Source organism: Rattus norvegicus, chromosome 4 (assembly GCF_036323735.1).
Source record: "Rattus norvegicus strain BN/NHsdMcwi chromosome 4, GRCr8, whole genome shotgun sequence".
NCBI classification, from domain to species: Eukaryota; Metazoa; Chordata; class Mammalia; order Rodentia; family Muridae; genus Rattus; species Rattus norvegicus.
The window spans coordinates 126,889,305-126,917,142 of NC_086022.1; the positions used below are offsets into that span (position 1 = coordinate 126,889,305).

The window sequence follows — 27,838 nt, forward strand, 5'->3', positions numbered from 1 at the left end:
GGGGTAAGTCTGAAGTAGGAATCCCAAAGACAGTTGCAAGTCTCAGTGAGTCAGGGAGATGAGGTAACCTCTTCTTTATCTGACACAGCCAGTCCTGAGACTGCAACGGATGACCGATTAGTATCCTTTCCAACTTTCTCACAACAGCTACTACCATTGCCATCCTACAAATGGCAAGCCCAGACTCGGAGATATAAGAATTCTTGCTCCAAGTCATGTGGCTGAGATAGAGACCACGGTGGTATTATTCTAAGCATACAAGTTCCTGATACTATATCTGGCTCAAGTTCAAATAATCTTAAACCTAACTGTCTTACGTGTTGTTCCCGATACTATCTGACAGAAGCAAGAAAGGTCTAGAACGAAAACAAGCAACATGACCAAGCAGATGGAGAAGGAAGCGTCCCTAAAGAGATGAACCACTGTGGTAAGGAATGGATCCATCACCAGGAGCGGACAGAGGTGAGCAGGGCTGGGAAGCCAATCCCAGGGGTGCAGAATACAGTAGAAAATCATAAAGATGAGAGAAATCAAACAGGGCCACGTGTGACTTCCTCAAGCTGCTAGATGTGGGATCCTTGGACACCTGGCAAAGTCTGTCTGAACCTTACTTTTACCACCTGAGAAAGGGGATGATAATAATTCTCACCTCATCTAGTTGTCCAAAAGATAAATTGAGACGATAGACAGAAAGCTCCCAGCACAGCGCCAAGTGCAGAACAATCACCCTCAAAGTATGCTGCCTTGGGTTGCCAGCCAGTCTCAGTGCAGGTGGGACCTTCATCTTCCCTCTTCAGCAGTGTGCATATTTTATGTAATTCCAGGGTCAGCAGATCTGATTTTACTTTCTAATTCTGTCCTATTCGTTCTATAACCCAGCATTCTGTTCTGGAAACTGGGGTTATCTCCCTCTAATGTCTTATACCACCTCTACCCTCCTCCCCTCAGCAACTAGACTTTCCAGCACAGACACCTAAATGTCTGCTAAAGTCAAGCATTAACTTGAGGAGTAGGAGAATAAGTCCAGCCCATTTCTGCACGAACTTAACAGTTCCTGTGGATTCTACCAATTGTGGAAACCACTGGAAATTCTACCCTAATTGGTGAGTGTTTCACTCGAGAGCTCATTTTCTCTCCCTGACAGTCAATGGCACAGGAAAAGGGAAAATAAGAGACTAAGCTTTACCACAAGTACTAGCAGGTTAAGGCTATTCAAATGAACACAGAATAACCCAGTCCAAACACATACTAAACTATTCCTCCCGTCATCGTCATCTGCCCTCCAGTGAAGGGCAGTTTCCTCCTCTATCCCTATACTCTTGACCAGAGGCATACCAAAGCTTTTTCTCCCCCTTCCCATTTCAGTGAACCCAGCTCTGGAATATCCAAGAACACAAGGAGAGACACAAACAGGAATTGTCTAGAGCCTGACAGCAAACTTTTTTTTTTTTTTGGGAAGGAGCCAGCAATACCACTGTGCTCAATGGCTTTGCCGGCTCCATAGGGTGCGGATCTGATGCTGACAAGGGGGTGGAGCGACATGCAGACTGGTGTGCACTTACTTCATGGCTCTACTTACTTGTTGCCATTGCTCTGCCCTCCAAGTGTAGAGAGGACATGGTGAGGCTTGGCAGACACGCTCCGACTCTGGTCTGCTGTATGAACTGCACTCACTCTCTCTGGCTGTTTTGTGTGTCCCGATCTGACAGCCCACATGCCTCTGCTGCACTCCTTGGCCACAGGACACAGAGCACTGAGAAGACACAGGATGTAAGTAGGCACTTGGGCTCCTTCTGGAGGGCGGGAAGGGGTGGGTCACGGGGAGGCCAATGCTTTCTTAATCCAATGATTTTCACAGCAGTCAAAATGCTTTCTCATTTCCAAGGAGGGGGACACCAAGGCAAGGTCTAAAAGCTGGAAACTTGCTGCCAGTGCTGGGCAAGGAGCAGGAGCCACAAGCGGGGAGGAAGCAAAGCTCTCAGTGGATGACAGAGGGTGGAGAGACTGTGGGGAAATAGCACAATCCAGAAGTGTTGCTGCCACATTGAAACAGACAAATGAAAAACTGTGCATGACTTCCTTGCTGGAAGATGGATGGGTTGTGAAAATTGGGAGATACAGTTCTATAGTCTAACCCACAGAGAGCCAACCACTGACAATTAAGACCACATAAGCAGAATGACTTTCTCCTGATTCTTTATTTTTCTAGTTTCTATTCCTGGAGGCAGAACATTGCTTCGCTTGTTGTTTGTTTGTTCAAATCATGGAATTCCTTAACTATCTCTGCCTCCTTATAATCTCAAATGGATAGATGAAGAATAAAAGCTAGGAAGGGAAAGTAATTTCCTCAGGCTTACTGTTTTTCAGTCCTTGAAAAATCCCATTAATCACGAAGAAACATTTTGTTGACCAAGTTGCAAAACACCAATTAACTTTCCCCTAAATTAATTTTTTAATGGTTTCCTCCTTGCTGGTTGCATAATCTCACTTATGGGCAAGCCAAGAATTATTGTCTTTATTAAGGTTTTGGCAGTCAGAAACCAAAGGCAACCTTTGATTAGAAAGAGCTGCATAACACTGCACTTGGTTATTAGAGTTTATTAGCAATTTGGGGGTGGGTATAATCAGTCTCTATTAATTTGCCTGGTGTCGAGAAACCAAGTTATCAGACATTCATGCCATGTAGTGAGGAAGAGAGAGGTCTTCTTCTGAATCAGAACCAGGTTCTTTATGTTACAATTGCACGCTTGTCCAATTTACTCGTAGGAAAATTCAAGGTGCTCTGTGAAAGATGGAAATTCTGTCAAGATGTCTGTAAGGCCAAGGGGATGATTCTGCAGCTTAGGCTTCTTCCGAGAAGGCGGCTTTGGAAATCCTATTGTTTCAGAGAAATCTATGCAGGGGAAGAGGTTCATGGCTCACATCAAAGGGAGTGGAAGACAATGCTTCGTCCCAACATGGCTGCCATTGTCTGGGTTTAATTGGATTAATTGAATTGAATGAGTTTGTGACCCACAAGGAACCAGACTTTAAAGTCATTATGTTCCGGGAAGGATAAGGGGAGGACTCTTAAATACCTCGAATGGCTTTGTCTTCAAACAACAGCCACTTAAGGCTGACAGGGACTACGTGAGTTATAATATTTTACACTGGCTGCACTGGAAAAAGGACCAGAGTAGAGTTGCCCAGCAAATGATAGAAATATTCAAATGTCGTTAACAACAACCAAAGAGTTCTGGCTATTTGGATTTGGATCCTTAAATCCAAGAATATACTTCTAGAACAGTATGCAATAGAAATATAAAGAGAAGAATGAGGCAAACACACAGGGATTTGATATAAAGTTGGTAAGTTAAAAAAAAATCACATGATGTTTTCACAACAAATAAAAGTGGACAAGACCTTTAGAATATCTAGTACTAATTAGCCTGTTAAGTAAATGAAACTCCTTTGTGTATGTAGCGGGTGGTGAAGTACATATGGTGGCCAGTATTCAATGGTGGGTTTCTTCCCCAATCACTCTTTTTTGAGAAAGGCTCCCTCACAGATTCAACTACACTGGCTAGCCAACAAGCAACAGAGATCTTCCAGGCTTTGCCTCCTTTAGAAGTGGGACGACAAGAGTGTGCTGTCAGATTTTGACCTGGGTGGCCCAGAATCAAATCTTCATTCTCATGCTGACAGAACATGGACTATTCTGCCAAGCTATTTCCCTAGACCCCCAAACCTCTTTTCGAGGCTATCACTACTAAAAAACGAAGCACCTAACGGGCAGTGAAAGTAAGGAGCTGAGAGTTGTTAAGTGTCTACAGCTTTAACAATCACTTCTTAGATGCTTCACAATTCTGCATGAGACAAATTGAAGACACAGGAGACCTTTATCACACAATACGTTGTTCTGGCTTCTGATTATCATAATACTGAGGGCGACTTTGAACTAATACTTTTATTAGTTAGAAGCAATTCCTATGACTTAAATGAAGAGTGACGTGCAAAGCCTGCCTTTCTGGATAGTGCATTTGTGGTAATCTCCTCACAGAACGAGGTATGCTCCAACTGTATTTCATTCTCCTGCACTGGTTCCCGGAAGACAACAATTTATGTGCAGTCGCATCCAGCTTTGCTTGATGAACTCTGAGGGACTTTTGCTGAATCCCTTAGAAAAACCCAGCATCAGAAAGTCCCCCAGCACGATCCCGGATCTAGCTATGCTCAGTGAATTTTTTAGTTCCAAGGCAGAGGATGTCTGCACTCCCTTTATTAAGGCGCCCCTCCCATCATCTTGGTAGGGCCTGTCTGTTTGAAAGGTTCTGAAAGGGGGTGTTTTTCACGGTGAGCTGAGCTGGGAGCCCGGCTTCATCTCTTTTAGCTCCCTGCTGTGCAGTGCTAGAATATAGAACTCACTGGCTTAAGTGGAACCTGTCACTTATATAGATTTAAAAAAAAATATAAAATCTGTGAAATTTCTCATGTTTGGGGGAATCGATGTATAACCTGAAAAATTAGAAAGGATTTTTGTCACACAATTTATTCTAGACTTATGCTGTGCTTTTTTGTGGTAACATTATTTTAAAAATGGGAATTAACTTGAAAATGGATGTATAAATCTTTTAGAAATAATAATAATAATGATAATAACTTCTATAAATAATAATATCACTTGCTAGGCTTTCACTAAGTGCAACCCATGTGCTGAGTTCTATACAGGGGTCTCAGCCAAGTACTTCTCTGTTGTTGGGATGTTCTGGGCACCATAGAAGTTCGGATGTGTTCTTCCTTTGTCTCTACTAAACCCAGTTAGGGATCCCTCAGTACAAGCTGTGAAGACTCCATCTCCAGACTTCGCTGCTAATTGTCTCATGGGGTACAAGATAACCTCCAGTTAAGTGATTAGCAGTGTGCTAAGCATCTTCTATAAACTAAATTTCTATTTCCTAATAAGCTTTTCCAATAGACATCCCACAAACACAGTGAAGAACAGAGACAATTACCATAGCTCAAGGGGGAAAAAAAGCAAAAAAAAAAAAAAAATTGAATCAAAATCAAATTTGGCACCGCAATGTGGCAAAGCCATTGTAGATTAGATTAAAGCTTGGCTCTCAGTTTTCAAACTCGGTACTACCATAAGGCAACGTTTTATACTGTGCACCATCAATGATCATGGCTCAAATAAAACCCAAATAATCAAGTAATTAGTACCAGAAAGCACTAAAGCAACTGTTTCTAGTCACCATTCACAGGACTGTCCCCTTAATGTCCCAAAGGGCACAAGCAGCGTATTTACCGCTGTCTCCAGAACACACTTGACGAGCCTCCTGCAGCAAGTGCCACAATCAGGTTGCTTCCCTTCAACACCAAGAAGGGCAGTGATTGAGAGGGCAACCTGACAGTTTCATTGTTACGTCTGCAGCAGAGATCACTTGGTAGTGAAATCTTATGAATCTGAGACATCATGGCTTGGAGAATTCCATTACATGTTGCATCAGTAAGGAAGTGAAGTGGATGGAGTTCCATGGTTTGTAAGGCCCATCCTGACCCCACCCATCAGAAAAGGGGCAGCGCCTCAGGATCAGGACCAATGAGTAAAGAAGTATTCCTTTTGACCCAATATGCTTTTTTTCTGATCATTTTAGGGGGTGATCTTCTAGAAGATCAGCATAATCCTAGCTAACTGTACCTCACAGGGCATTGGCCCCAGGGGACACCATTGAGCCTTCACATCATCAGGCTGAATCAAGAACCCAATGGTGATTTTGTCTTAGAATTTCATCAACATCCCTTAGCCCTTGATCAAAATCTTCCAAACAAATTGAACATGAATGTTTGAGGGAAAAAGAAACCCTTTAAGACTTTACTGAGGATTTTTTTTAAGTGAATTTCCTTTACAGCTTTAGGATTTCAAAGGATCCGGAAATGGAACATCCACTTTACCTCACAAAACACTCCATTTTGGGAGATTATTAAGGATGGTAGAGCTCTATGGCAACATTCAATACATCCTAGAAACATCAGACCTGTTGACAAGATGAACAGTCGTACTAATAATTCTTTATATCTGGAAGACAAGATGACTGGAACATAGACTACCAGACAACAGAAGGGTCAGATAAAAAATTTGAATATTATACAAGTGAGCATTCATTTCTTTTGCTCAACATCATAGCCTTAGGGATAGCCTTGTTTACCACTAGCTAATTAGGGAGTCCATAATCCTTAAGCATGCAGTTTTTCTCCATCAACTGGAAGTCCAAGTAATTTTCAGGTCTTGCCTCTTTTCATAATATATCCCTGCAAATCAATTCTGAGTGACTGTTTTGAACAGGTGTGCTTTTTTTTCAAAAGAGACATTTTGATAATAATCTATGTTTAAAAAAACAAAGATACAAACAAAACAGGTTTTAGACCTAACATCCTACTTTGTAAGCAATTTTAGGCGTCTCCTGGATATTGAAATAAAACTCAGTTCTTGTTTCCTAGTAAAGAGCAAATGACTCTTTTATGCATCTCTTCAGTGAATAAATTGGTTTTTAAGATGTATGATGGTTACATGCTCTAAACTTAATATTCTGGGGTGGGGGAGTGCATTAGATAAATAGATAAGAAAAGGCCAAGGAACATAGCAAAGAGTAACAGAGCATGAAAGCCTACGAGAGGACAACCTAATTAGTGTGGCATCTTAAATAATGTTAGCTGCAGGCTTTGCATGAACTGAATAGCTCCAAAAACAAAAGGGCTGGAAGTTAAGAGATGATAATGGTCACTTAGAAACCATTAGAGAAGATGACAAGTGTGACATAGTGCCTTGAACAGGATCCCTGACGGAAGCCAGGGGAAGGCAGAGCACACATTCTTTGATTGCCAAATTAAAGCCAACAAGCAAATCCCAGATGTTTCTTTATGACACAAGCCTCAAGAGGGCCAGGCCATTGTGCTGGGGAATGGTGCCCTGCATTGTACTCTTCTGTAAAGTAGAACTCGGGTAGAGAGAACAGCAATATCAGTGGAGGACGTTTAAGCAGCATTCAGATTCTAGAGGGATTTTCCTCTGGAATATTAAAGTGGAAAATCCACAGCTCTCCTGGTGCTAATATGGCTACATCCAGAGCTGGAAGAATTTTTCTGGAAACCATGAACCCTAAGCCTAGTTTTCACTGATCCTTGGGAGTCATTAGCGTGACTTACCACAGCTTGGGAGAATGAGAAGACTGGGTACCTCCTGCTGAATCTGATCAGCTCAGCATTAAGAGTAGAATGTTTTAAAAAGAAATTGAACCTCACTACTTTCAAGCGAGCACTGTGAACCATAGTGGGAGAATATACAAGCAGTGGGGTTCTAGGAGACTGACTCTAAGGACATAAGAATGACTTGAGTTTGTCAAGCTTCTAAAGTTGCTTTTGCAGGTACTTGGAGTCCTGGGTCCCTCTTCTCTTCCCCATCTAAAGCATACATCACCCTTATCCAAACAAAATGACTTGAGACTCTACTGGATTCAACTCCCCCGACTCTCTCCCACCAGCAAAGCGCTTGGCATTCATTGCTACTTTAAACCCCCCTAAGAACCACATGGGATAGGCCCGGGAAGGTCAAACAAGCCACCCAATGTTCCACAGCTACAAAATGACAGAGAGCTCTCCTTCATGTTCCCCATTTCAGTTGTGAACAAGCAAACTGGCAGAGAGATGTTAGCCAGCATTTCATACTGACAATTGTTAGGATTGAAGGTGAAGTGTCCCACATGTCCATCCTCATTCGCAGATGGTAGCACTGTGGGGTGGGAGTTATCACTAGTGGAGACAGGTCCTTGGGGGTTGCCCTTGAGGGTTACAGATTGGTCCTGCTTGCTTTCAGCTCTGTCTTTCTCCTTCCTGACCTGCAAGATTTGAACAGCTGTGCCCCAAACCACTGGTCCACAGACTGTGCTGCACCAGGTGCTATGCCTTCCCTGCTATGCCAGATCAGTATCCTCTGAAATGGAAATTCAAAATATACTCCTTTTCCCCAAAGTCATCTCTGTTAGATACTCTATATGATAGGAAAGAATCTCTGAGGTAAACTGAGTGTCCATTCCAGCCAGGTGACAATAGCTCATCTCAGTGCACTCTAAGTGAAACCTTTGTAAGTGGCAAATGATGGCTCATGGCCACCAGCCACAAACGGAAGGGCTACTCTGTATTAGACGTCTGCTGCCTATCATCATCTGAGATAGCCCCACAAGTGGCCCAAAGCACTGTTGGCTGAGGTCACTTGTCTAAGGCCACCCAGCCTGCCTGGTGAAGATTCCTCCCAGTTTGTAAAGTGAGAGCAGGGCAGAGAGACACAAGAGAATATGCTGGTGTCAGGCCCGGGGCTGGACAGTAAGAAGCAGTAGAGAAGCATCGCTCACCTGACTCCATGCGCCAGCCTTCCATCGGGGACACCGTCCTCCTCGGCACCTTCTGTGCCCATGTGGCTTAGGAAGGTGCTTACAGTAATCACTCTCTAAATGGCTTCCATCTTTTGCCAAGCAGTAAACATTTCGATGTTTATGCCCTCGACCACAAGAGACAGAACACTGCAATATAAAGCAATGGCAAGGTTGTTGTTGTTTTTTTTTTTTTAATCACAGTGACTTTGATTTAAAAAAAAAAGAAATCGTGTCATATGCCGATAAGATCAAGTCTAATGAGAGTTACCCACTTATTTCCAGGGCCATTCTGGAGAATAACTCAAAGTCTTACAGGGAAGAAAGGTAGCAATAGAAAAACAAACAAACAAACAAACAAACAAACAAACAAAAGCCCATGCAGTGTAACATTCTGGCAGGAGCCCTGTGTGGTGTGTTGCTTCGTACAGGAGCATGGGAAGATCCTGACAATTTAACCTGAAAACTGATTCTGAAATTACTATGACCATTTTACTGAGGGAAGTTCAGCTACGAAAGCTTAAAAACACATCTTCAATGAAATATCTCCCAATTCACTGACTGGTATAAACTACATTTTCAAGATGGCCGCGCCCAACTTTTTCAAGATCCTATTTAAGGAAACTCTCCATCTATTTCTTTAAGGGAAAAAGCTCTCATTTTTCCAGCCCATTGGAAAGAGGTGAAAGAGGCAAGGAAAAAACCCCTGAAAAGGTTAGCTGGTGGGTGAGTCTGTGCCGACCTCAGGAGGGAGGCATTACCTTTCAACTTTGATCTGTGGGTTCACTGGACTGTTTTAAATGTGACCCTGTCTGACCACATCTAGGGAACTTGACTTTGATTTCAGATTAGGTTTCTTAGAAAGGTTTAAGAATCAAAGTGCCCATGGAGTCTGGACAAGAATTTGACGTGACAGCTTCTTGTAGAACAGGCAAGTGGCTGGCCCCAATGGGTGCACTGAGACATTCAACATCCAAGGCTTCATTAGCAATTATGAGTCTTTACTCAGCCATCATAAACCGATGGCTCAGATCTTTACAGACATTTTATTTCCCAATATAATTGTCTTGTTTTCTAGAGAGGAGTAAATTTAAGAATGGAGGGGAAAAAAAGCAAAGTCTCAATGAAAATAGATTTCACATTATATTTCTCTTGATTTCACATTTCTTATCCCCACCCCCTGCAATAACTTTGTTATTTTTTGGCTTAAATTACCAAAGTGCCCTTTTATGCCTAATAGACAAACAGCTCCATGTAAACTAAGGAGCCAAGTACTAATTTTATCATTATTACCAGACATCCTCAAAGTTATACCATTCATAAATGTGCCAAAAATGTTTTTCTGTTAAAAAACAAACCATTATAAAATTTTCCACTGGAGCTGGTAGAGAACTTAAAATATGTATATTAGTGCATTTGGCTTTAACTTTTTACTTTAAGATTAAAATATTCATGAAAATATGATTTGGAGTAGCCATTATGGAAATCTTAATATTTTACAAGTTGGAAGGAGCAAGCCTAGTTGGAATGTCTGTATCCAAACAAAAACTACAACAGTTAACCCATAGTGTTTGGGTACATGAAGAGTACTGGGTATCATTCTTATAGGCTGCTTGTAATAAAGTTCTTAGAAGTTCAGTGTCTGAGAATGGCTAATGACTTGCATAAAGATAATCTCTACTGTAAGCAATCAACTGATCATTTTCAATAGGAAAACATGAAGTTATAACTACAATTTGGGGTAAGTTCATTGGCTTAATGAACAGAACATCTATTGTGTACATGTCCTGTGATAGAAATCATATGACACACTAGAGATAAGGTAATAACAAAATTGACAAAGCCCTTGACCTCAGGGAGCATTGAGACAAGTCATGGAAATGAACATTGTCCAAACTATGACTCATTATTGCGTAGTGTGACTCTTCACTGAGTTGCCTTCTAAGAAACAAATAGTTGGAGTAAGTCACAGAGAGCTCCCTGAGGTCTTCTGCAGAGCTACACCAGGGGAGCCTGAAGGTCATAAATATGAGGCTGAATTATATATATGGCACATGATGGGAAATCTTAGTGGAGACTTAATTCATGATAAGGAATATTCTAACTTTTGTTTTGAAAATTCTACCTTGACTAAAGAGGCAAGTACTAGACATGAATACAAGGTCAGTGGAAATGAAGCCACCATATTTGTGTTGGCAAGAGCCACTGTGGTGGTGGGGGCTTGGATGAATATAAGAACAGAGGTTCTTAACCTGTGGGTTGTCACATATCATATATTTACATTATGATTAACAACAGTAGCAAAACCAAAATAATTTTACATTGGGGTCATCTCAACACAAGGAACTGAATGCCATTAGGGAGGTTGTGAGCCGCTGGTATATACTTGGGTGGGGATAGTTGGTAGGTTAAGGTTGTGCCTTTTTTTTTAAAATAAAAGTGATAGTGCCTTATGGGTCAGCAGTAGCATGAAAGGAAGAGGGCAAAAGATGACATTCAGATTTCTGGTTTGGGCAGCTAAACAGATGGTAATATTTGCTACCACTTTAAAGGTGGTACACCCTGGTAGGAAAAAAAAACACTGAGCATCAAGAGTGTTTTTATTTGTAAGAAATGGGTCTGATACAAAGCATATGGAATAGTAGGTGGTAACATTTGCTTGACTAGAGTAAAAAAGGATTAGTTTTTTAAATGTTCATCAAATAAACATGGGTGAAATTAGTGCAAATACATCCTTAGGAATAGTCATCTCAGTGTGCAAACTGTACAAACAAGCCATCCCTCAATGTGAAGTAGGGAAAGAGAGTTCACGAGAGAGTTAATAATCTGCCAGGGTCATTAGAAAACAGGGTCTAAACATTGGAATTAGAAGAGCCTCAACATTCTCACATTCACTATGTGCCAGACACTGCCCTAAGAGGTTATCATCCCTAAACCTTGTATAGTTTCGCTATCCCAACCTCCCAATACACTGTGATAACAGAAACAGGTCCTGTCACTCGAGATAAGTCAAGTGCTATCTACAAAACGGTGCAACCACAATGCCTTGAATTCTGTTTCACGCACACTGCTCCAGTACAAGTAGATAGATTTCTACTGGGAACAATGACGGTGCAACAATAAAAAAAAAAGTATTTTACTGTCAATGACGCATGCGAGGCCTGCTATTAACGTCATTGCCAAGGAGCCAGTGATGAAGAGACTAAGTTCTAAACATGAAACCTTCGATATATAGATTAACTACCCCCATCCACCTCCATACACATTTGCTTTGGATGAGACTTGAATAGAAGTGATGAAAGAAAGAAAAAATGTTACTTTAGCATGATGCACCACACATGTTAGTCGCCTGCAATTACTAAGATCTCAAAGTGATTTGGAAATCCTCACGGAATCTCCTCTGACAGCAAACACTCTTCATTCCATGTTTTCTAAATTACCATGGAAGAAAATCAGCTGTTCACAGAAATACTCAAATACCAGGCTCACTAATGGGTCTATTATGACTTCATAAAGGAGCTGTCACCCTGATAATCAAATAAACACAGGTTCCAGCTCTTACATTCCAAGGGAAAATGCCATCTGATCATTTTGTCTTTTCCCGGGGAAAAGATGACATTTACATCAGCCAGCGTCACCAACACACAGTAGTTACATCTAGTACGTCAACCAGTACTCGTTATTTAGTGGCTACATATCTCAAAGTTCTTGCTCCTGGGAACATTTAATTCCTTACATTTGTAGCCGAAATAGCCTCCTAGTTTGCCTGGAATACTGACTTTTTTCTCTTGGGAAATGACTCAACATAGTTACGAGACTGATTCTTCCTTGTCCCAACCCCCACCCCAAATTTGAGCAAGAGTCCAAACATCATTATCACTGCTTGATACTTAGAAGCACTGAGGTCAGCCAGTCTGAATGCCTGAGATTTCAAGCTTTTGTTTCTGTGAGGCCATTCAAAGGGCATGCTGGAAGCTGGGCTGTGGTCAGAAGTGCTGACGTTTTCCACTCACTACTGTCTGAAAATGTGAAATCTCTGCATTTCAGCTCAGCTGGTGGGAAGGAAACTCAAGATGAAGGCAGAGTGTTCTTCGTTTCTCCCCAAAGGCTTAAAGCTCTCTAGGGACGTAGTTCTAAACGTGAGGATGGATGTGGGTCACTGGTCCTGGTCTTGGAGGATCCAGGCATTTTTTAGTTTGAACTTGGGCTAAGGGTCAAGCTTCCTTAACTATCAAGAAGTCTGCAAGCCACGCTGGTGTACACGTCTGATGGAGAGGGATTCAACGGTGAACGCGGATGAGCTGTGACACTGAGGAGGAAATGGACATCCCTATGATGATGGAGTTCCTGATGGACTTGGCAAGTTCATCACAAAAAACTCAGAAGAAAGAAGAGGGGACTAGCGGAGGTAAGGAGAGGAGGGTGGGGCCAGGTGTGCTCATGGAATATGGCTAGTAGGAAGCATTTGGGTGGGGCTTGACTTTTCTAGCTCTGGTAGACTGTGGGCCAGGACTGGTCAAACTGTACCAGATGTCTGAAAGATGTCAGTTAGTGGGTGGTCCAAGAAGACAGCCCTTGTCTAGTGTCTGCCTAGATGATTTCTAATCTCGACAGATGAGGTTTTGCCTATGTGAAATGTGCAGTGAGGGATCCTGATCAACTAGCAGATACTTCTAAGCCCAGGATTGATTACTTGCAGGTAGAGAATAACAAGGATTGGGAGACCAAGAGGATGTCATGTGCTGGAGCCAATTAGCAAAAGAGTGCGAATCTTCTAAGTGGTTCTGGCAGTCAGATGGCTAACATCATACTGAGGTAGGTGAATAGAGTTCTATTTAGACACTGTATTTATTACTTCTCAAAGTCTTTCTCTTCTGATTCTATGGAATTTGCAGATAATACCTAAATTGTTACATTTAAAAGAAGTGGTTTTTCTTGATTCTCCTTTCATTTTGCCTTTAACAAAATAAAGTTAAATGCCACCCAGAAGTATGCCATCAGGGAGGATGCAAGGCCATTTGCCAGGCTGTATTGCCAATACAGGGACAAATGAAACGAATAGGGCACCAGTGTCACAACATTGGGGAAAACAAAAGAACAACTGCCTACAGCTTTTGTTCCACAGACTCAGGGGTCATAGTTTCAAACACTAATGAATGGTAAGCCTAGAGAACCATGCAGAAGATGGAAAAAGACGGTAGATGTGGCTCCAGTTAACATACATTTATTCTCTTCTCTGTATACTATAGCTAGTCAGAACATATTTATGAAATGAACACACATTAAGTTGTAGAATAGAACCATAAACTACGTACTATATTGATAAAGAAAGAGCCCCTCAGAATCTCTCAGTTCTAGTGCAGAACTAATCTGATATAAGCGAAGATCAAAAAAAGGCTACCCAAAGATAAAGGTTGACCATAAATACTAACCACTAGATTAGGCATCTCTTACTTAATTGTTAATTCGAACAGGATACTGGGCTAAAATGCATTAGCTTCCCTCCTTTAATCACAAAGAAACATGTGGATCAGGTATTCTTAGGGGTCCTTTATATAAAGGAAGTAGCCGAGGGCCTAAGAGTGACATCACTTACCCAGGGTCACAAAACCGGGAAGCAGCAGAGTTAGGATTTAAGTACATCTCCATGAGCAGCATGTTAGTCCTTAGATTAGATAAGGAGCTGGGTAAGCAGGGTAATGTTCATGTCTACCTCCCTATGGGAATACCTAGAAGCAAGGGCCACAGAGAAATGCCTTGTAAGACTCTTCCAGAGTCCTCTGATCATTCAGCTTCCTAAAAGGAAGAGTGGCTAGGCAGTGCTAATAGTTCTGATATCAACACTTTTTTACAGTGGCCTGCCCCTTAGCTAAAAACACGCCCTGCTTCTCTCTTTGTCATTTTTGAAGTATATTAACTAACCCTTTGTTAACTGCCTAATATCCTGCAGTGAATTATCAATTCTGTTGATTGATGAATGGATCTTAGTACAGTTATGGATGGAAGGGTGCAGGCTCTAAGTTATGGGCTGTCAATTCACAGAAGGTCAATTTCTCAAATATTTGAATTGTGAGCCATCACAAAGATTATCCACCTACTAATTTCAGGCTCAAGGATTGAGAAGACATTAGATGACACACATAGGTCAGGCAGAAAGAAAGCCACACATAGCGTTTTGATCAACAGAAGAGGAAATCATTTGGTGCCAGTCCCACCGGAGGTTTTAATGGTTCTGCATGCTGCCCAGAACCATGGCTAACCAGGCACCCACTCTTGGCTTTACCAATTGGGCGTGTCATCTACAGCTAGCATAAAGAGCAGAAAAGAGTGAATTCAAGCAGATACTATGCCCTTCGGACTTTTAAGGACTTCTAGTAAGAGTGATCCCATGAAGCCAGTAAAGAAGAAAGTCCAAGAGTTGGCTGTTCACCGGAGGTTAAAAAAAGAACAGCTTTTTGCAAGGGGTCCACCTTGCTCCAACGTGCAACCAAGGGTTTGAATCACAACTGCTATCATAACACTGTGCTGCTTGGGAACACAACTTCTCTTGCCTTGGGTTTGTTCTCTGTTAAGACGAGTCAATCTGAGCAATGCAGTTTTGTGGCAACTAAAGGAGATAATGCATACAAAACTTCATATTTTGAACAGATGACATAAAAATAACATGGATTTTCTATTACCACAATGGTTTTTCTATCCATTTCTAGCATGTCTCCAAATATGCCACCAAAGAGGTAGCATTTTTAAAGAAAATACTTGTCAGCTTATATACCCTAAGCCGAACACTCTGTGAGATGCTGACTTGTGAAGATGGGACTTTAGCAAAGTTCCAGTTGGGTGACAGTGTATATCAGTGAAGTGCTTTCTTTTCTAAAGAGTGCGGAAAAATCTGCAGAGCAGATACGCGTGCTGAAGACACCTTTGCTAACACTCTTTGCTCTTCTCTAGACTATTCCCTATTTAATATGGACTCTATTCACCAAAGTAAGGAAAAATTGGCACCATACTTGAGTGCCATGCATCTTTTCTGCTCACCACTCTTGCTTATCCTTCTCACTTCCATCAACACAGCTGTTCTTCCCTGGACTTTGGGATATGGCTACTTCAAGTATCCTAGGAACAGAGTTAGCACCAGAAACAACTATCACTAAATACATATTCCCCCCTTCTGTGCTCTGCTCATGTGTAAGTAGTTACTTCTCTTGGTCAAGAGCCAAACTACAGAACAGGAAAAGGGAGAATTTCAATAGGAAATAAGGGCTGTGATTTCAGGGTGTAAAGCCAGTGTTAATGGCCTTGCTTGATGACTATTTCTGTCCAGGACCACCCTGGCACTTATTAGTATGAAAAGGACCCCAGAAAGCATGAGGTTGCCAGGCAACAGCACAGAAGAAAGGTGATATGGTGGTCACAATCATCCCAGCTGGATGGGGCATGAGGCCATCATTCGGTTCTTGGCCTCATCCCACCCCGTTGCTCTGGGCATGCTAAATGCTAAAAGATCTAAGAAAAGAAACTATGATTCATATGTCATCTATTGGGCTATCCTTCAAAACATCTGTCAGTATTGAAGTCAAGTGCTAGTGCCTTTAACCCAACAAGCCCCCCAAGAATGAGGAGGCACAGGGCTCTCTAGCTTCCCCTCTTTCACCTTCACTCACAGTGTAAATAGTTCATCCTAGAGGGAGTAATGTATTTTAGCACTAATAACACCAGTCCATGAACTCAGACAATCTGTGAAAACCCAAACCGCTGTACATTTGATTCTGCAAAAATGTGATTGTTAGAATTTTTCTCCTCATCAAGAGAGACAAAAACCAGGAAAATCTGCAAATTTGGTATCTGGTGAATTTCATGCTGGCTAAATAATGCTTGGGCAGTCTGAGGCATATCCTATCACCAGATCTGATTCTTCTTAATGTACCTTGTGACTGCCCTAGGCCACTGCCCAGTTCTGTAGCTCTTCTATCCTTCTAGAGGTTACCCATTAGGCTATCCATAAACCGTTGGTGTTTTTCAGGAAGGGAATGAGGATGGTGTAAGGACCCACTCTGCCTGCAATAAAAGTGTTTATGAAAGCAGCTGGAAGAAGTAGTGGGTGAGATACAGACTCAAAAACCTTAATCTCCTTGTTCCAAAGGTAAGTAGAAACGTATCTGAGAAATGGGCTAGGGGAATGGCTCAATGATTAAAACACTTGCGTTACAAACATGAGAACTTGTATTTGAATCTCCAACATGAATGTAAATGTTACTTGGGCATGGTAGCTCACCAGTGATTCTAGGGCTCAGAAAGAGGAGACAGAGGATCTCTAGGGCAAGCTGGCTAGCCAATATTTGATGTATTGGAGAATTCTGGGTTCAATTGAGAGAACCTGACTCAATGAAGAAGGTGGAGAGCAACAGTAGAAGACTTGGGGCTCTGCACATGTCCATATCTGTGCAGGAACAAACCCATGCACATGTACCCACACATATTTGGATATGTACACCCATGCTCCTGTGCACCACACGCATATGCCTGGAAGGAAGGAGGAAACATAAGGGTCTGAATTAGTAGCTCAGCTATGATGGGCAAGCTATGACTGGTGGGAGTGGTAACCAAACTTTCCTGAAACTTGAAAGCGGAGTGTGAGCAAAGGTCTTGGGCTGGAGCCATCAAGGCGATCTGGAGATGTTCGTCAATTAGCAGCTGTCAGGTCTTGGCAGTCCAGCGTGGTGTGGCCTATGTTAGCATCCAAGATCTGGGAAGCTTCAGTTACAACTGAATGCTTTTGTAGGAAAAGCAATTCATCAATTTATCTCTAGACTCTAGTGTTTCCTGCTGAACTGCATCTCTCTCAGGCCAAGTACCAGTCGGTCAGCTAAAAGACATAGAAACGGTGTGTCTTTTCTGGTCTCCTTCATTCCACACTGCTTTCTCAGTCTATCTGGCACTTTTTCCATATTGGGAATACACTGCTTGGTGTAATGGGAGCATCTTTATACTTAGAAGCTATAAAATAAAGCATATAGGTGGCCCCCCAATGTCCCTGGACTCTGAGTCCACAGAAGCAACTAACCTTGGATCAAAAATATCTGGGGGAAAAATCACACCTGCACATAACATGTAGAGACCTTTTTCTTATTATTCTCTAAGCAGTGCAGACATATTTGTAGAGAATTTATATTGATTTATAGTATTAGGAAAGACACGCACAGATTGTATTAAAAAGTGCTACGCTATTTCTTACAAAAGACTTGCACTTCTCCATCTACAGAACCTGGAGGTTCCTGCAAGGGGTCCTGGAACCCTCACACAACTCCAAGATACTAAGGGAGAACTGAAATCTCCCCTGTGTTTTAGGAAGCAGTCTGGGTAACCAAGTGGCATCCGGGTTCTAACACTAATGCAGTATGCATACATAATTGAGCCTGTTTGCAGAGATCCATGTCTGAACAGATGGGCAAAGGTCATTGAGTCAGATGGTCCTCCAATTTCACACTACTCTACTGAGAGATCAAACCACACTCCTTCCCTCTTAATGCTCCATTCAAATCCTTCATCTCTTCTCCTTCTGCCCACATTTCAGTTAAAAAAAAAAACAAGGTTAAAAAAATGCCACAGCGAATGAGATGAGAGGAGAAGAAAACAGACATATACAAAAATAAACAACTTGACTAAGGGAAGGACTAGGATTATATTTAATTTTTTGTTTTGTTTTACAAATTTAAATCATTCCTGTACTGCTCTAAGATTTATTGAAGAGGGTGTCCAAAGACTAAGGAAGAAGAGTATGGTTAGGTAAGTGCCATATTTCCCTCTGTTGCCTACCTAAAGACATTCAACACTGCCAACATCTGCTTGCATTGGTGTTCAGCAGAGATGTGAAGTCAAAGCCACTGTGCGTATCACATGACTAGGTTTCCAACAGAAGTTCTCTTTTCTCTCCACATGTCTGTTCCTCCTATAGGCAGTTCTATTTTAAACAACAGGAATGCTGTCCTTCCGTTTTCCTAGTCCATAAAACCTGCAGTCATCTGACTCCATTATTTCCTTTTTATTCTATATCCCAACTCTCAGCTAATCCTTTAGTTCTACCTCAAAGATTTTTCAATGCCTCATCATCTCCAAGCACAGTTCTCCAAGCCACAGTTCATTTTAGTTATCGCAGTGTCTTCCTAGAAAGGGATTTCCCCTGCTTCCTTCCCCAAATTCAGAAGCCAGAGTCACCCTTGTAAAATAACTCGTGTTCCTGTTCAACCCATCCCACTCCACCCTAGAGGCTTCTTCTCTCTCTCTCTCTCTCTCTCTCTCTCTCTCTCTCTCTCTCTCTCTCTCTCTCTCTCTCCCTCTGTGATCTAGTCCTTGCCCCTCTCTACCCACACCACAACTTGTCTCCATGCCTCCCGTTCCCTCTGTAACTCCTATATCCTATGTCTTCCTCTTCCATTTCAGCTCCCCTGCCTTTCAGGATCACTAAATGCAGCACACTCCTGCCTCCAGAAACATCCTGTTTCTGGATGCTGCTTGGTTTTCTTTTGTATTTCCCCTTATCTTCAAATAAAGATTGTCGGATACCTTCCTCCAATCTCCTTTAAACCCATGTCTCCATTCACTCTTCCGTGGGAAGCCCTACTTCTCCCCCTGAATCTATACATTTTTATCACCTTCTTTCGAAATCTCTATTTCCTTTCTTTACTGTTATTGATAGGCTTCCCTTACTCCCCAAAATACATACTTCATATGGAGAGAGAGAGAGAGAGAGAGAGAGAGAGAGAGAGAGAGAGAGAGAGAGAGACTGTACATGCATGTGTGTTCTGTTCAATCCCTAGAGACTAAAAACAAGTCTGGTATGTGGAAAACATACAAGTAATTATAAAACACACCAATGAGTGCTGCCATAGCACTGTTATTGCCATTTACCCTACAAGAACAGTGAAGTAACAAGTCCACCTTTCCCACAATGCTCAGCTTATTTTAAGGACAAATAAATAACAATCTTCTCTCCAATCTCCTGTGTACCTTAACCCTACCTGACTAATCACCCTTGTACTTTAATGCTAATTCACAACTATAAAGCTGGTTACTGTGTAAGAAACAACTAAGAGGAAGCTTATCTGAGATCGTAATATCAAACAAACAGCAAAAGGCAGAAACTAGAAACTCAGAAATCTATGCTACCCCCATATGCTAGACAGACACAGAAAGTTCCGCTCCAGCTGGACATGGAGGCACATGCCTATGATCCCAGCATTTAGGAAGCCCAGACAGGATGATCATGGTGAGTTCAAGGTCAGTCTGGGCTACATAATGAGACCCTGTATCAAGCAACAGTGAGGATAGTCAAGAAGACAGAAAGTCAGAAAAACGGGAAGACAGAAAGGAAGAAAGGAAGGAAGGAGGAAGAACTAAGAAAGAGCTCCTCTCTAATTGCTGATGGATGATCACCATGGATCTTCAGTGGTCCAGAATGCTACTTCTACCCAGAAGTGCCACTTTAGATAGAATTTTTCCAGATAGAAATATATATAATGTATGATACGTAATGAGTGAGAGACTATGCGTAGAGTTTCATTGGCAGAGAGTTCTCCTAGTGTGTATGAAATCCTGTGCTTGATTCACACCACCACTTAAGAGCACTGTGGTACTGAAACTTTTGGTACAGAGTGCTCAAGGCCTGTCTGGGATCCATGAGGAGGAGGAGGAGGGAAAGAAGGGAGAGGAGGATAAGGAGGAAGAGAAGGAAGGAAGCACGTCTATCAGGCAAGGAAGTCTATCAGGGCCAGGTAATTTCTATTTCCATTCTGACTAAAAACCTATGTGAAAAACACCTGCAAACTCACACATGGCTCCTGAGACAGTATGTCCCTGTTTAACACTGACCCTTTAAAAAGTACCTTTTCATTGTGAACAGATATAGGCTTATGTGAGACTAAGAAGCAAACGGGGAGCCCAGGATTTTGTAACTGAATTGTGTGGTGTGAATCTGAGGTTTGTGTTTACGAGATCCTGATAAGCTGCCACTAGTGTGCCTATCTATTTGGCAAGGTCCTACCCCCTGATGTTAGGATCAGGCCATGTCAGAAAGGCCTTCCTCACAGACATTGGAAGCCCCATCCTGTAGGTGCAGCCAGGTGAAAACCAAGCCATTTCAAACTCAGTGCTCAGAGAGCGCTGGGTGATCAAATCCAATTTCCAAGGTACCTAGATAGCTTTATCAAATACAGTACAGTGTAAAAAAAAATCCACTTCAAACAATGCAAACGCTCAGCCCCCACAACTAGTGAGAAGTATGACAAAAAGCAGGTCCTAGCTAAAACACTCTTGGGGAACATTCAGATCTCAAGGATTTAGCCTTAAGGAATTTTCAAAAGCAGGGGTAGGGCTAAACCATTTCACCTGAGCAAATGGTGGTGTTCTTTTAATGGAGCTTTCAGATGATTAGAGTCAGCTCAAAACTTTGGACTCTATCATATCTGCATCCACAGCTTTCTGACACATGAAATTGAAAAAAGTTCCTTAACTTTCTGATGCCTCAGTTTTCCTACCTGCACAATGGACAAGACAAAATATATTCTGCGGGATTATATGAGGACTATCAGTTGTGGGTATAGTACACATGATCTGGACCATGGCCCATAGCACAGAGCCAAAAATGTTGGGAGTCTTGGCTATTATTTCTCCATCCCAGTCAAAACCATCTGGCCAACTATAGATGGGTACCGAGTTTAGAAGTAAGACAGCCAATGAGATACCAACTGGAGACTGTTCAGGACTACACTGAGTCAAGCAGGTATGATTTTTTTTTTAAGAAGTGGCTTGTGGGTTTTAGGGAAAATCTGGACATGTTAAATCCTTAACCTAGAATTACTGGCAAGGTTATATATGTATTCAGAGGTCAAAATTCTAATATTTGAAACAAATTCAATTTATTTATTTATTTATTATTCATTCATTCATTCATTTATTTATTTGAGACATGATCACATGCATCCCCTAGACCTGCCTTTAACTTACTATGTAGCTGAGGATAACCTTAAGTTCTTGACCCTCCTGTGTCTACCTGATGACTGTTGAGATTGTAGGAATGTGCCACTCTGGCCAGTTCATGTATATCAGGATTGGAGCACGGGGCTCCCTCTATACATGCTAGGCACTACGCACTGAGCTGTTTCCCCAGGCCTTGTAGCTTTAATTTAAAGAGCCTTTGAGATAGGTAGTCCATTAATAACTTTAGGTTCAATTTAATTATAGAAAATGGCACCCATTATCTCATGGAGAGCCAAGTGCAAATGACCTGCTTTCAGTCAGGTTTTCTGCAATCTTCCAGCACCTAGTTTAAATTTGGAGTGGGAGGTGCAGTGTTCCACGGTAAGTCCTGCTATGCTATTTCTTAGGCTAATGGTAGTCTCTTGGGATTATTTCATTTGCTTTTTCATCCCTACCAACAGAGCACTCTAGCATCACAACTTCAGCACCACTTGGGCAGGGTTTTCATACACAGAACTTGGCTGAGAACAGAGGCAAAATATGGCCCAACAGAAAAGTACAAATTAACTTAAAACATAGGGGAATTTGTGTGTGTGTGTGCGTGTGTGCGTGTGTGTGTGTGTGTGTGTGTGTGTGTGTGTGGTGAGAGAGAGAGATTATTTTTATGAACTTATTTTTAGTTTTTTTGCTATGTGTATGTATGTTTATGTAAATGTGTGCCACCTGTTTTCAGGTTACCATGGAGACTACATGGGTGTTGGAGCCCCCCAAAGCTGGAGTTACAGGAAGTTGTGAGCTGCTTGACTTGGGTGCTCAGAAATCAAACTTGGGGCCTCTAAAAAGCAGCAAGTGCTCTTAACCACAGAGACATCTTCTCATCTCCTTTGATATTTTTGTAATTGCATTTGTACAATTATTAAGTATGAACTATGCAGTTATCAATGCCAAGATACAGTGTCAAACTGTAGGCATCTGAGAGTCTAGAGCGTCGGTCATGTTTATGAGTTTATTGAAAGAGAAGAAACAAGATTCATTTTTTCTTTTGGATCCAAGATGTATGTCATCTACAATGTTCTCTGCGCATATGATCTCAGACCTTTCCATTCTGAGTATATTTGTCATATTTGTGGCATGGGATTGGACTGGTAGGTAGAGATATAATTTGTCGGCTGCTAAAGCAGTAATGATTTGCAAAGAGAAAAAACAATGTTGGTTTGGAGGAGTGGAACTCAGAAACCCTCAGAAATTCCTGTTCAGGAGAGCCAAATCAACACATCTGGAAGAGCTGGCTCCATGAATAGTTTCTTCCAATGGGTTAAAAAATAGCAGAGAAACAACCAATGTCCCAAGGTCATAAATCAGTGAGAACTATGCAAAACAACCCCTCTTTTCCCAGAGAAGAGAAAGAGAATAACTGTATAACTTCAAAGACTTTATTGACCTAAAAGTAAAGATTTGGTATCAAATATATTTTTGGAAATGCTGAGCATCACTGACCCAATGCTCATAAAAATATGAAAAGCCAAATTCTGCAAGGAGAAATCAATAAGCTTAAAGGGCATCTTACTTTGTCATCCTCACCCAGATCATCATTTGGTGATGTCTGAAGACATTTTCCATTATCACGATATAAGGGTATGCTATAGGCACCAGGTAGGTAGGGGCCAAGGAAGCTAAGAAGCACTCTACAATGTCCAGGATGATGCTACACAGAATGGAGTTCTGGGGTCGCAAGTGTCATGTTTCAGAAAGTCTGATTCATACTTATTTACAGTATAGAGATTGTACTGCTGTCTTAGTTCCTAATCAGAATTGTGCTCCCCATTTCCCAGACAAATGCTCAACAGAATGAATTATACTTTTGAACAAGTTTCCCAAACTACAACCAACATATTCAAACATGACACACAGACCCACCAGTTGCTAGGGGGTGTTGGACTCGTACCCAGGGGCAGAGTTTTACTATTGATGAAACATCTGATGAATAAGAATCAAATAGGAACTATATCCAATGTCCTGAAATGCTGAGGAATATTCCTATCTACACCATCACTATTTTGTTTATGAAGGCCATCACTCAAGCCAGAATTTCCATGTGAAATTCAGCTCACCATACTGGGCCACGTTAGTACATTTACACTACCCCACCTCCACCCAGTGCACCCCACCTCTGGGATAAGTGACACTCCTTGTTGGTTTGCGAATTCACATTCTGGCTAGACAATCTACTTTCTGGAGCCTTCTGCTCCCGGCTTATCTTTGCCGACCTTGTTGGGAGTTGACAGATATGGAAGGTATCCTAGGATCTCAGAATTGTATTTAACAACAACGTCACACCCTCTCAACGGGAATGACTCCATTTTAACCAGACCTTCTAACTTTAGCATCTTTTGAGACACTGGGTGAGGTAAAATTCTCAGGTTGGGCTACCCTGTCTTTGATGCATCCTCTTTCCTCCTTTCAACTGTCTGATGCCTGGAGAACCTCCACTCCCACCTCCACTCACGGAAGTCACTACCAGAAGTGTCTCCAGACTGATTAAAGGTTCATTAAGGGATAAAATTGCCCACAAGTGAGAATCACCAATTCATCCTTAGGCTCCAGGAAAGTCCTTCAAGTTTCGGAAGTGACTTGATTTGAATGCATGTTGAGGGGGCAGGGCACATAATCTTCCTGATAAATGGAAGTTGTGGACTCATGCGGATTTCATTTCTGCAAAGTTAGGGTTTGGGCTGATAAGTTGGGGAGCCTTGCTCTATAGAGAGTGTGTCATGTGGGTCGTGAAATCCCTTACACCACATTTCACAGGATTTCAATTACAGCCAACAAGCTCTAGGGGACAGAGCTCCTCCCTGACACCAGCAGGTCACTGGCCACCTAAGGGGTTCTTAGATAGGTCAGAGCTGATTCAAAGGAAGAAGGGAACATGGCTTCATCAGTGTCCTGCATGCAGAACTGCAGAAACAGGTAAGCTGGCTGGGTGAGGGGGTTTGACTAAGTTCAAAGAAAACAAACAGCACACGGTTTTGGAAAAAGTCTCTGGCTTTCCAAGTTTAGACTTTGGGCAGGGGCAGGTTAAAGGCAGGGTGTTGCTATTTATTAGAATTTGAGAGCAGGGACTGTATTGAAAGAAAGCTGGGATTTCCTTGGGGAAGGGAGGCATAAAAGGCACAATTTTCAGATACCCAGAAGCTTTTTATTTCAATTACACGGGCCGGGGGGAACCATGCAGGAAGAGAGAGACCAGGAAAGAGAAAACTAAGAAGGTGAGCAGATTCTATCCCGGGTGGTAGGGAGGGAGTAACATCCCTTATTTCTGTCATTACAGGGCCAAAGTGGGATTACAAACAGCTCCCTAAAGCTTATCCAAAATTTCAAAGGCTTGAAATAAACCCAGATCTACTCTTTTCTTCCCTGTGAAGGAACATGCAGTCTGAACATATTTACTTAAATAAGTGTTTAAGAATAACATGTTTTGTAAAATTGCAAATATACATAAAAATTATAATCCTTATTACGTTCTCTCTAGAGTGCTCGAACCAACAATATTAACACACGCACACACACACACACAAAACACACACACACACAAAACACACACACACACACACACACACACACACACACACACACATCCATCTCTTCATTTACAACCTTCCAACTATGTGTTAGCTTCTCCTTGCCTGGAGACAGGCCAGCATTATTTCCTCTTTTCCTGATCAATGAAGATATCAGGTCACTTCTGAATGACTGGGAGTCTTGACTTTTTTTATTTGACTTATTTATTTAGGTCTGAGATGCTTGGAAGTGGCTGGGGGCTTGGGGAGGATTACTTTAGTCTTGTTCTAAAGCTTAGGTGCTCTGAGAAGGAGTATAAGACTGGTAAGTACTTCTTGATCACAGCCCACCTTCAGAAAGAGAATTGGTAGCTTCGTGGAATGCTTTTGCATGTATTTCAACTGTGTGTGTGTGTGTGTGTGTGTGTGTGTGTGTGTGTGTGTTGGGGGGATTGTTTTCAGTTTGAGGCATGACTGTGAATGGACCCATCCAGGTTTTCTTAACTCTGCAAAGGATGATGAGGTTTGCCAAGACCAAGGCCAACAATGGAGATGAAGAAAAAGAGGCCACCACAGCTTCTGGAGTCTTCTAAAGTGTCTTTGAAATGGAGTCGGCAAAGCTAATCTGCTCAGTGTCACTCACCCACGGTGTTCAGTGACTATGAAAAGCTGTCTCCTTAAAGCTTCCGCTTCAAAGAGACAATGATCTCTTGGAATTCCAGAATCTACAAGGTGGATACCTGGTGCTCTTCGTTTTCGCCCTTTCCCTAAAGGCACTAGTCAGGTCTTGCACTTCCAAGCCACTGCACACGTAAACATCTCTCTCCTTACACGAACTTCCTGCCACTATGAACTTGAACTCTGAGCGGAAGGAGAGGAGTTTGTTGTAACAGCTGCGTTTGCGAAGAAAGGCTGGGGTTAGTCCTCCCGGGGACAGCTGGTTCTGAGAGTCTGTCTTTCCACCATCCTGCTTTTCTCTCATGCCCAGCTGTGGCCAGCTGACATTTTGTAAAACAAAGCACAAACCACCAGAAGGGCAAGAGAATGCTAATTATTGGGGCCATACTCTACTACACAGGGACCTCTCAGCGCTGAAACAAAAGTAGTCTGGGCGTTTACTTTGTTAAACTTGGTTTTTGACTAGTTTATAGCTGTATTTGTTACTAGAATCCAAATAGTCCATTTGGTAGTCACCAGCAACAGGAAGTTTAGAAAAGTTTGGGGTAACTATGGTTAAAAGTGTTAAATTAATACCTTCGAAGATGTAACTTCTTGCCTCTTATTTATACTGTGTTTTGTTTCGGGTGGTATGGGGATAGAGTTTCCGGTCTGGTACTTGCTAGTAAATGCCTTACCACTGAGCTGTATATACCCCTAACTGCTTTCTAACCCTTTGAAAGGACTTTTGGGACAGGGTGTGGCTAAGCTGCCCAAGCTGATTTATTTGGTCGCCTAGGCCAAGGCTTGGGATTCTACCTCCTCAGGCGGCCTCGTTGCTGGCATTATAGGTCTGTGCCACCAGGTCCACTTTATGTGTCTAGTGTTGGTAGCATGCTACTAGCGACTTCCATATCGGAAGACAGGAGTACAAAATATTTCCCTCAGTGTAGGATGTTGTCAGCCTCTGGATCAAGGCATAAAGTGTTTCACAGAAGAGCCGTGGGATGCAGACGAAGACAGATGATGGAGTGTGGACTAACCTGATGTGCGTTAATCTTGCTTACTACCAACTGCACACGTTTATTTAGCTGCCAGTTTTCTATTTTATAAACTTCTAGAAGTTTTGGTTTTAAAGCTGTTTTAACAATCCCACTTCAAGGGAAATGGAGAAGACACAGGGAAGGCAGTGATCATCCCCACATCACAGGTCTTTTTATTGGCCTCTATTAAATAACAAAGGGGGAATGTGCTCTTGGATCACAATTTCCCCAGGAGAAGCCTCTGGGTCCCAGCAAGGAGGAGGCAGAAAGCCGGTCCTCCATTGATTGTGGGCCTCAGACCAATCAACCACATTTGGGATAAACTATGTGTAGTTTGTAGGGCAGGGCTTTAAAAACAAATAAACGAACAAAAAACACATTTTAAGGTCTCTTTTCCCACAGCGTTGGTGTCTATTTAAAAATGATTGGACAACGTCACATGTACTTGGATGGCTAATTTTTATTTATTGAGTGAACATCATCAGGATCGGTGAGGCCATGGGTTCTAGCAGCCATCTGTCCTTTTAGTTGGAACTGGTGGAGCTGCCAGCAAAAGGTGTGACTGGTCTTTGATTACATGAGTCTGGATGTCTCCATTTCCTGTTAAAATTTCCCTTGGTCATTTGCAGAGCCCAGCTCTGACTTGCTCCCCACTGTATCTACTGTACCTATAACAGGACCACCCGCAGTAGGCGCCTTGGAAGGATTGGCTGGGAAATGGATGGCTTTTATTTGGAAGGGAACAAGGTCAAGTCATTTATTCCTTTACATTCCCCCCAAGACAAACTTTCTGGATAAGCCCTTGCTAATGTTGGGGATCCCCTCCCAACCAATCACTCTTGGGTGCAACCCCTGCTGCCCCCACCACATTCCAGGGTTTTCATCCCTTTCCTCAATAGAGCAACAACTGCTGAGTGGGGAGGAAGTAGACTCCCTTGAGTGCAGAACACTTCTAGTTGTGCTCAGCCTCCCATCCCAGCCTCCCATCCTCAGACCTAAATCCACAGAAGTGAAATCTACTAAGCCACCCTGAACTAGCTAACAAAAGATGTGCTGAAATAGCTCACAAAAGAAGTGACTTAGGTGTACAGTCACCATAAACACAAAACAAATTTTGTCAGTTGTTTTCCCTTCAATAAGCAGATGTAGACATGCATTCTGATGGCTCTGAACACCCCAGACAGGGGTGTTTCATAAATAGTCTTAA

General features: G+C 42.2%; 1 protein-coding gene and 1 long non-coding RNA gene across 10 annotated transcripts in view; one reads left to right on the forward strand and one right to left on the reverse strand.

Moving 5' to 3' along the window:
- The window catches only part of Adamts9 (ADAM metallopeptidase with thrombospondin type 1 motif, 9), a 172,199-nt gene that overhangs the window by 41,579 nt on the left and 102,782 nt on the right, over positions 1-27,838 (reverse strand). For 5 of the 6 annotated variants that reach the window (XR_010065646.1, XM_063286077.1, NM_001107877.1 and 2 more), the window contains 2 exons: positions 8,385-8,552; positions 1,580-1,753 (listed from right to left, as the gene is read on the reverse strand). Coding sequence is in view for 5 of the 6 variants with exons in the window: in XM_063286077.1 (XP_063142147.1) it covers positions 1,580-1,753; positions 8,385-8,552 (342 nt within the window). In the remaining variant the exon portion in view is untranslated. The remainder of the gene's footprint in view (positions 1-1,579; positions 1,754-8,384; positions 8,553-27,838) is intronic. The other variant, XM_063286081.1, reaches the window with a different exon arrangement.
- LOC102554570 (uncharacterized) lies at positions 1,636-27,010 on the forward strand. Of its 4 annotated transcripts, XR_010065876.1 has the most exons (5): positions 1,636-1,770; positions 12,450-12,810; positions 13,102-13,217; positions 16,423-16,542; positions 22,108-27,010. It is a non-coding gene; the product is annotated as an uncharacterized LOC102554570 (long non-coding RNA). The 4 variants fall into 4 exon arrangements; XR_005503761.2 differs by lacking the exon at positions 1,636-1,770 and having other exon boundaries at positions 8,547-12,810; positions 16,423-18,185; XR_005503762.2 differs by lacking the exon at positions 1,636-1,770 and having other exon boundaries at positions 8,547-12,810.